General features: G+C 56.9%; 1 protein-coding gene across 4 annotated transcripts in view; it reads right to left on the bottom strand.

The window, feature by feature from the left end:
* Positions 1 to 8,451: 8,451 nt before the first annotated feature.
* Positions 8,452 to 9,520, bottom strand: part of SEPT9 (septin 9) — a 113,266-nt gene continuing 112,197 nt past the window's right edge. For all 4 annotated transcript variants that reach the window (XM_008057746.1, XM_021712182.1, XM_008057748.1 and 1 more), the window contains one exon: positions 8,452 to 8,598. In XM_008057746.1, coding sequence (XP_008055937.1) covers positions 8,463 to 8,598 — 136 coding nt within the window. In that variant the 3' untranslated portion in view covers positions 8,452 to 8,462. The remainder of the gene's footprint in view (positions 8,599 to 9,520) is intronic.

The following is a 9,520-nucleotide window of genomic DNA, read 5'->3' as shown; positions in this document are numbered from 1 at the left end:
AAGCAGCGCCCGAGAAAGAGGTTCCCAGAGGAGGAAGTCTGGAGTCCAGGCTGCATGATCTTGAACCTCCCTGGCCTCTCTTTCTTCCCCTGAAAAGTGGAGCAGCCACCCCTGATGTGTCCTCTTTAGAGGGACCACATGGGTGGACATCTGTGCTGAACAAATGCCAGGGCCCGTCATTACAGAAAGGGGTCTTTCTGTCCCCCACTCACTCCCTGGCTGTTGTGCAGGGGCTGACAATCCAGGCAGGTCCCCAAGGAAGGAGACTAGAGAAAGCAAGAGATAGGGGCTTGATGGGGGAGAGGAGGGTGGGCGGGAAGGGGCTTACTGCAGGGTTTCCGCACTCACCAGTGGAGCAAGACATAGCCTTATAGAAAAGCCAGAGCAGGGATCTGATGCCTTCCCTCCAGGGACAGGGTGAGGTGTCGGGGTGTCCCTGGATCCCCAGATAAAGACCCAGGGATTCCACGGAGCTCTGCATTGATTCACCCCTTGGGTTTAATTTGAGCGTACATCTAGGGCTCCACACACCTGCTTGAGACGGTGTCCATACCTCCCTGGAGGCACCTCTGTATGGCTGTTCCTTCAGGGGACTTACATTTCCTTCAGGGACAGGGCTCTGATGGAGTTATTAATCAGGGCAATGGAAGAGGTCATGGCAGTGTTCTGCGTGCCAGGACTGGCTGATCAGGCCCAGGCTGGCGCTGTGGAACCAAAGAGGAGGTGGTGGAGACGGCGGGCACCGTGGGGCGGGCAGATCCCCGGCAGCAACCGCTCTCTAAGTAATTAGTTTTTAAATCAGGCAGACGGTCCAAGAACCGCTCACTCTGGGTTATTTAATTATTTATATTCCCTTTCTATTCTGATTATTTACAGCTGCCCTCTCGGAAAGGGAAGGAAGGTGTTTTCTCCGACGGCTCTCAGCCTTCATCCGGCTGTAACTTCTCCATCCCCAAGGAATCCCTGCCTGTCCAGAAACGGCAGCAGGAACAAGCAGCAGGGCTGGCTGGGCAGCATCGAGGACTTTCCGTACCAGATGTCTCCAGGAGCCACCCCGGCCTGTGAAACCCAACAGTGCTGTGGTGGCCCTGCTGGACACTTGAGGCGGAGGGTGCAGAGAGAGAGAGTCCAGGCTGGGGACAAACCGAACTGGACTCCAGAGCTGGCTCAGCCAGACCTGGAAAGGGAGTTGGCAAAGCCCACCCTCCGGGTTGTGGGAGGAGTTGACAGGCTGATGCTGGCAGGCCGGCTCTTGACTTGGATGAGAATCCATTCTGCCTGAGGTTCCTTCTAGTGTCTTCCCAGTGTTGACTGATGACAACATGGTGGTCCTCACACCCATCGGTCAGATGAGCTCACTGAGGCTCAGACGGTTAGCCCAGGCCCAATGACATGCAGCAGACAAGCAGGCGACCAGCCCAGCCCTTGGGGTCCAGATCCCACATCCTCTCCACTTTGCCGTGTCCCGTTGGCCCGAGAGTGACCCCCACCGTGCCCAGGGGTCGCTTCCATCTGCCTTCTGTCCCTCTCTTCCCTCACCTACCCCCATTCTGACCTCTAGGGCATTCTTCAATGTGTGATCTAGGAGGTGTGACCTCCTGGGGTCTTTCATGTGGACCCAAATTCAAGAAATGCCAAGCTGAGCTGGGCGCAGTGGCTCATCCCTATAGTCCTAGCATTTTGGGAGGATGAGGCAGGAGGATCACTTGAGCCCAGGAGTTCAAGATCAGTCTGGGAAACATTTTTGTAAAGAGATTCCATCTTTACAAAAAGCTTTTAAAAATAAGCCAGGCGTGATGGCAGGCACCTGTAGTCCTAGCTACTTAGGAGGCTGAGCTGGGAGGGTCACTTGAGCCATGGAGTTTGAGGCTGCTGTGAGCTATGATTGTGCCACTGCACTCCAGCCTGGACCAGAGTAAGCAAGACCCTGTCTCTTTAAAAAAAAAAAAAAAGGAAGAAAAAAGAGTCAAGCTGCATAATGGAGCCTACAAGTTCATGGGGAAAGGATTTTTAAAAGGGACCCTTCAATAGCCTCCCCCCCAAAAAAAGGAGTGACTTTGTGTCTTGGCCATCCCAGCTTCATGAGACCTTTGTGTGTGTAAGGCTTGGAGGGTGGGGTCGACATGCAAACCCTCAAACCATGCTTTAGAGAAGGAGGAGGGAAGCCAGTGCTTTCTCTGGTCTCCTCCCGTCTCTTGGGCTACCAGAGGCTCTCCCAGCGCTGGCTTCTGAGCGAGTCCAGTTAGCCCCTGCTCCTTCAAAGTGAGTTTGCCAAGCACCAGGAGGGCCTCTCTCATCTGGAGGAGGGAAAGGGACGGCCTCGCCGATGGCCATGCAGACCCCCACCAGGCCTCTGACTGCAGCCTGGTTGACAAGAGCAAAAACTTAGAAACCATCATTTCATTAAATAAAATATGCTTATACAATGGAGTATTGTATAGCTGCTAAAATCCTGTTTTTGGCCAGGCCCGGTGGCTCAAGCCTGTAATCCCAGCACTTTGGGAGGCCAAGACAAGAGGATTGCCTAAGCTCAAGGGTTCGAGACCAGCCTGGACAACTTGGCAAGACCTCGTCTATACAATTAAAAAAAAAAAAGCCTGACATGGTAGCACACGCCTGTAGTTCCAGCTACTTGGAAGGCTCAGGCAGAAGGATTACCTAAGCCCAGCAGGTCGAGGCTGTGGTGGCTGTGAGCATGCCACTGCACTCCAGCCTGGGCGACACAGTGAGTTTAACTCAAAAAAAAAAAATCCTGTTTTCAAAACAAACAATCTCATGCATAGTATCAATGCAGGTTACCAAATGATATGCCTAGTCTGAGTTTAACTTTGAAAAACAAAAATGACAGCTGTTTGCAAATGCCTTAAAATGTTTAAACTCCCACATATGAGCAGGTTACCTGGCAGCGGTAGGTTTCCTGTACGTTGCCTCTGTTACTTTTCCCTATTTTTCAAACATCCTACAGTGGGTTGCTTATACCATCAGAGAAAAACCCGGGTGTTTTACTTTTTACATTTTCCCAAAGGTCAAGGTCACGGGAGGAGCAGGGAGTATTGGGGGTGGGGCAGTGTCATCCAGGGCCAGCCTGGAATCCACTGGGAACGCAGCCTGCTTGGGCCTCTCGGAGTGGGGGGGATTTGCAGGTTTGGACTCTTCACAAGTGACATTTTAATCAGTGACCGCTCCATGCGTGGGCACTGGGCCAGCGTCCCCCACACAGCTGATTCTGCTTCCCTGGCCCCTCGTGGACATCTGGAAAGCATTGCTGCACCGACGCAGGAAGTGCGCCTGGGCCCTACGCAGATTCTCACCGCTCAGGACACAGCCGCCTTTCTTCCACAGGGACGGAAGGGGAAGGGAGAGCAAGGACGAGGGGGAGTGGGAGAGTGGGGGAGGACACTCTGCTGAGCTTCTGAAGCCTGCTCCGTACCTGTCCACCCATCTTTCTGCGGGAGCAGAAAGGGACTGGTCACCTGCTGGGGGTAAGCAGGATGGGGGTAGTCACAGGCCCGGATGTCTTCAGATCCCTCGGCGGGACACACTGGGGTTCATCCCTCCCTTCTAGCATGCGCCCACCTTCCTCCCTCCCAGGCCTCCTGGGCAGCCCCCCTACACCCCCGGAGCTCTAGTGCCCCCCAAACCAGATCCAGCAGGGCGCAAAGCAATGCGCAGGGACCATTTCTTCCCAGTTATGAGAATGATTAAGACGTTGCACCAGGAAGGAGACCAGAGGCCGACACCCCCATGTCAGGGCCACGGGGGAGCATTGCAGGGGCTTTTTATCTTCTTCTGGCATTTCCACATAGGACACGCTATTATACTTTCATAGTGAGAAAGCCATGTTTGACAATGGGAGGAGGCGTCCATAAACACAGATCCAGGAGATGGTGCATGGCCTCTCTTAGTGGGGTCCCCCATTTCTTTTTTTTTTTTGAGTTGGAGTCTCACTCTGTCGCCCAGACTGGAGTGCAGTGGCCACTCCCGGCCACCGCAGCCTCGACCTGCTGGGCTCCAGCGATCTTTCTGCCTCAGCCTTCGAAGTAGCCGGAATTACAGGCATGCGCTACCACGCCCGGCTGATTTTTTTGATTTATTGTAGAGATGAGGTCTTGCTGCCCAGGCGGGTCTTGAACCCGCGGGCTCAGGCAATCCACTCACCTCAGCCTCCCAAAGGCGCGGGATTACAGGCTGAGCCACCGAGCCCGGCTGGGGTCCCCCATTTCTGTCGGTTGCCTCCCAGGTGGAGCCAGGTAGAGCCCACCGACTGTGGAGGCTCCCTGACCCTGAGCTCCCAGGGATGCAGGGACTCCCGGACTGGGTTTGGAAACGCCCCAAAGCTCCCGGTAGATTTTATTTTTCCAGCTTCAGACTCTGCAGCCAGAACAGGGGAGGCTGGAGCCGGGACAGGAAGCGGCGACACATCGTCTTCACAGCCGCCACGGGACACCCCACTCCTCCGCAGTGTTCAGAGCCAGCAGGAGGCCTGTTCTTGGGGCCTCCCTGCTCTTCCTGGGTCCTTCTTGGGACACAGCCCAGCCTGGGCTGCAAGGCCCCTTAAGGAACCTCTAGGCTGAATGTGTGAGGTCAGGCCTCAGGGGGATGGGAGGGGCCGCAGGGTAGCATGGGAGTTCTGCACAGGGTGGCCAACAGGTCCACTATGCCCAGGACTTGTCTGAGTTCAGCACTGGAAGTTCTTGGAAAGCACTCATCTGTGGACAAACGGGAACAGGTGATCACCCAAGTTCCGCAGCCACAGATGTGCCCGACTGGGTGGGGGAAGGGGTTCCCCCAACACTGGGATGGGAGATACAGGGTGGCTGGGCAGGAGGATGGCCAGTCTGGCCCGCCAGAGGACCATGCTGTTAGGGCCAGGGAGCTGGCTGGGGAAGCCGTGCTGGTCCAGGTAGGGAGGAGCTGGGGTCCTGGGGAGGGTCAGGTCAGTGAGGGCAGGACCCCTGTGCACAGCAGATGGGCAGTGGGGGTATGAGGATAGTTCTGTCTGGAGGAAGGGCGTGATGGCTTCAAGACGGAAGAAGTGCCGAGAACTACAGGTGGGGAATAGGCGAAGCCATCGGAGCTGGCAGGGTCCTAGAGTCAGGGGCTCCAGCCTGGCACCACCCTTGGGGGCTCACCTGATCACCCTTCCTGTGCCCGTGGAAGACATCAGCAGCCCAACAACCCGAGTCCTTGACACAGAGGCTCCGTAAGCCACTGATTCATTTGGAAATGAAACTCCTCTTCCTCCCTCAAAACTTCAGAAGCCAGGTGCCAGGCTGGAGAGCTGGGGGGAGCCCCGAGGGGTGGGGACAGCCCTGAGGCCACCCTGCTTAGGAGGGGAAGAGTCAGCCCGGAACCTAGGCCTGCAGAGTCCCAGGTCACAGCTTCCCTGCTTCCAGCCTCTGTAGCCCGTGCTGACCCAGAGGCCCTGAAATGCAGGAAGGGAGTTTAGGGGGATTGAACAGTGTCTCCCTACCAAATTCACATCCACTCAGACCCCAGAACGCAACCTGATCTGAAAACAAGGTTTTGCAGATGTATTGTCATTAAGGACCGAAATGAGATCAAACTGAATTAAGATGGGCACAGCGGCTCACATCTGTAATCCCAGCACTTTGGGAGGCAGAGGTGAGAGGATTGCCTGAGCCCAGGGGTTCAAGACCAGCCTGGGCAGAATGGCGAGACCTCATCTCTACCAAAAAAAAAAAAAAGCTGGGTGTGGTGGCAATTAAAGGTTGAGGGGGAAGAATCGTCTGAGCACAGCAGGTCGAGGCTCCAGTGGCCGTGAGCATGCCACTGCACTCCAGCCTGGGCACAGAGTGAGATTCTAACTCAAGAAAAAAAAAAGACCCTAAATCCAAAGACAGAAAAGGAGAGAGAAGGACAAAGACAGAGGCAGAGATGGGAGTAAGACTGCCTCCAGAAACCAGAAGAGGCAGGAAGGATCTTCCCCTGGGGCCTTTGGAGGAAGCGGGGCCCTGGGACACCCTGATCTTGGGTTCTTGGTCTGCGGAACCGAGAGCACATGCATTTCTGCCGTTTTAACCCCTGGAGTTTACAGGTACCTGTCACGGCAGCCCAGGACACCAGTATACGTGAAAGAAAGGATCTAGGTGGACCCCGGGGCGTCCAGACCAGAGATCCCACGCCTCACCCCCCACAGTCCTTGAAAGGAAAAACTTGCTCGGCCAAGCCTTGTGACTTCTAGTCTATTTAGGGTCAAGTTCTCTCAGAAGGAGTTAAGTTGGCATAAAATAACTGTCAAATGCTGACCAGTTCATAGGGGAAAAATGCTATTTTCAAGAATATGCTAACTAGCAGCAGTTCACAGCGCCCCCCAGTGGAAGCCCTTCCAACTTGCCCCTTTAACGAATGGATTAAGATTTGCTTTTCGGTCTCAAATCCCTGGACCTTCTTTTTCCCCCTAAGTAGATTCAACAATTCCCCAGCAATCATTTTGATGTTCTCTTTGCTCTTAGCAAGGACTCTGTTCAGGAAATGCTCTGGAATCCTTAAGTTCCCCGGGAGCTTTTCTGTTTTAATTCTTGGAGTTTGAATTCAAGCTCCAACCCGGCCCCACCTTTTCTTACCCAAACCCGAGCCTTTTCTCTACCTGAAACTGATCCTGAGGCCAGAAGGGGAACTGCCCGCCAGCGGGGGCAGAAAACAGAAAACATTCTCACTCGGGGTGGGGGACTTCCAGGTTTGCGTTTGAAACATTTATTTCAGGAAATACATTTTCAACACTTCGTTATTTATACAAAAAGAGACGAATTTCTCAGGAGGCACGTCGCAAAAGGCCATGGCGGGACAGAGCCTGATGACACGAACGATTGCTCAAAATCTGGTTACAGAGGAAAGCAAAGCCATCCCGGGGCTGGGATGCTGCTACCCCCCCGCCCCCCCCAAGTGACACCGAGGCTAGGGACGGCGCTGGACATGGACAAGTCCTTTGAGATCTGGACTTTGGCAAAACACGGCAAGTTGGCAAGTCAACTGTCCTGCCGAGGGGCGTGGTGCAGGGTCCCTCCTCTCTCGGGTGGGGCAAGACACCTAGCCTTCCTTGCACACACACTCACACACGCCCCCATCAGGGATCCCTCCCTCCCATCCCACTTCTCTTGGCTGCAAGAAGCCAGCCTGTTGCCTGCGGCCAGATGCACCATGGGGACACACGTGCACCTATGTGGAATCTCGCCAGGCCCTTCCCTCTCCCCAGGAGACGAGGAACAGGAGGCAGAAAGGGACTTTGGTCAGCTGTGCATGGCATGGACGGTCCCTGCTAGTCCCCTTGTGGGAACAGAGGGAGGGAGCTGGGCTGTATAGCCCTGGCCTGCACCCACCCCTTGTCTCTCCTTTTTGGGAGTCTCTATGATGGGCTCCGGGGGTACAGGGGCCCAGACAACAAGAGGCTGCCTACTTCCTTGGGTCACAGAATCAGCACAGTCTGGGCCAGGAGGGGCACGTATCAGGGGTGGCCGACTGGGCGTTACTGTAACCAGAGCCCAGTCATGGGCCAAACCGGAGACTAACGGACAGACACACACATACACACACCTCCCCAGTCACACAGGCAGGGTGGACATTGGCCCAAGCCATAGCCTGCAGCCCCCCACCCCCTTCCAGCACCTTCCATGGCTTCCTCCCTCAGCTCCTCCGCTGGATTCATTTGGACCTTTCCAAAATTCAGGGGGTCAGGGGCGGGGTGCACAGTTTTCCCCCCTTTAAATCCTCACTCAGCTCCTGGCATGTCAGCAGCACCTGTGGCCCCGTGGAAGGGGTGACGGGCTGGGAAGACACAACTCCCTCATTCACCTGCCCCAGTGTCTGGCCGAGTGGCTCGCGCGGACGGCTGAGATAAAGGCACTTTCTGCTCCAGGACGGGCTTAGGGCGGGCGGCTGCCAAGGGGCCTCGCGTGTCTGAGCAACTGGAGACGCAAGATCCTGGAATCCTCCAGACTCCCCTTGGGAGCAGGGAGGGGCGGGGGCTCTCTGAATGATCGCCCATGGCACGTGGCAGGGCTCCAGGTCCACCTGGCGGGCTCCCTGCTCCCCCTGGGCACAGCCCAACTCGCTCCGGGGGCAGTGGCCGAGAGGGACAGAGAGGGGCTTGCAGCAAAAGGGGCCTCTCGCACACGGGGCCGGTCCCCACCCCGAGGTGCCCGGCTCTGAGAACTCCACCGGCACAGACGGAAGCTGTTCTTTCAGCCCCTCGGGGAGCAGGGCCGGGGACAGAGGGTCGGTGATTTGGGGGGTGCTCTCGCCCCTGCTTCCGGCTCCAGTCTGGCCTCTCCCGGACCCCAGGGAGCCCAGGAAGTCACACCTGGGTCATGTTACGTGGCAGCGTGTCAAAGGGGCGGAGGACGATGACAAACGGAGAAAATGATATAAAATAAAATGGGGCAAGTGGGCGGGTCTGGGGGGGAGGGAAAGACTGGGGCAGGGTCCAGGGGGCAGGGAGGTGTCTACATCTCCTGGGCTTCCGGCTCCTTCTCCTCCACGCCGTTGGACATGGCGCTGTTGCCCTCGTTGAGACGTTTCACGCGGTAAGCCTCAAAGTGGATGGTGCTGGTGATGTCCTTGATGTTCTGCATGTGTGTCCTGGAGGGGCAAGCGGGTCAGCAGGCGGCTCCATGCAGCCCAGTCGGGGTCACATGCCCGCCTGCCCCTCCCTACTGCCACCTCCACTGCCTGGCTCCCCATGGGGTCCCCCAGAGGATGCTCTTTAGACATCTTTCGCCCACCCACCTGGAGGCCCCTCCTCTTGACATCAGGCCTTGGCACAAGGTGGGGAGGAGTCAGTCTTCCCCATGACCCCAGACACTCAGGACACACGTGTTGCAACGCACACGTCTCCCTCTCTCTGTGTCCTCCCAGGGCTCGTCCAGGGCCCACCCAGGGACAGAGGCTCAGTTGCCAGGGGCCTAGCCTCGGAGGGCAGGGCTGGAGGGTCTCTGTCCAGGTGCTGGCAGACGGGATGTAGGGGACGACCACTAGCCCTGCCGACTGTGGCCTGCGGTAGGCAGGTGGCCTGGCGTGGAGGTCTGGGTCCACCTTGACCCCAGGAAACAAAGTCCTGGGCCCTGGGCAGCTCAAAAGGAAGCATTTGGAAAGGGAAGTTGGAAAAACCAAGCTCTCCAAGAAGTCCCTGGTCCCCGCCCGCCTGGAGGCCCCTCCTCTTGACATCAATCCCACATCCATCCTCCCTGCAGGCCGGAGAAGGAGCTGGGAGCCTGGTGCCCATGGCGGGAGGCCCACACCCTGCCTTCACCTGCCCAGGCCAGGGCTGCTGCTCCAGGGATTCCCCTCCTCGCCCGGGTTCAGAGGAACAAGCAGAAGCCTCAGCCAAGTCTTAGGGTCAAGGTCCGAGGCTGCTGGGATCAGAGTTGAGGACCCCCCTTCCCTCGGCCGGGACCTGCACGTGAGACCTCCAGGGACCCCCAAAAGTCACCAGCCAACTCTAAGGGGCCCGGGCCACCGTGGGTCAGAACCCAGCCCGCCTGCCTGCCCAAGGGACCTCAGA

This window comes from Carlito syrichta, unplaced genomic scaffold (genome assembly GCF_000164805.1).
Source record: "Carlito syrichta isolate Samal-C Ts95f unplaced genomic scaffold, Tarsius_syrichta-2.0.1 Scaffold303116, whole genome shotgun sequence".
Classification (NCBI taxonomy): Eukaryota; Metazoa; Chordata; class Mammalia; order Primates; family Tarsiidae; genus Carlito; species Carlito syrichta.
The sequence above is the reverse complement of the archived record's forward strand: the minus strand, read 5'-3'. Positions and strand labels throughout refer to the sequence as shown.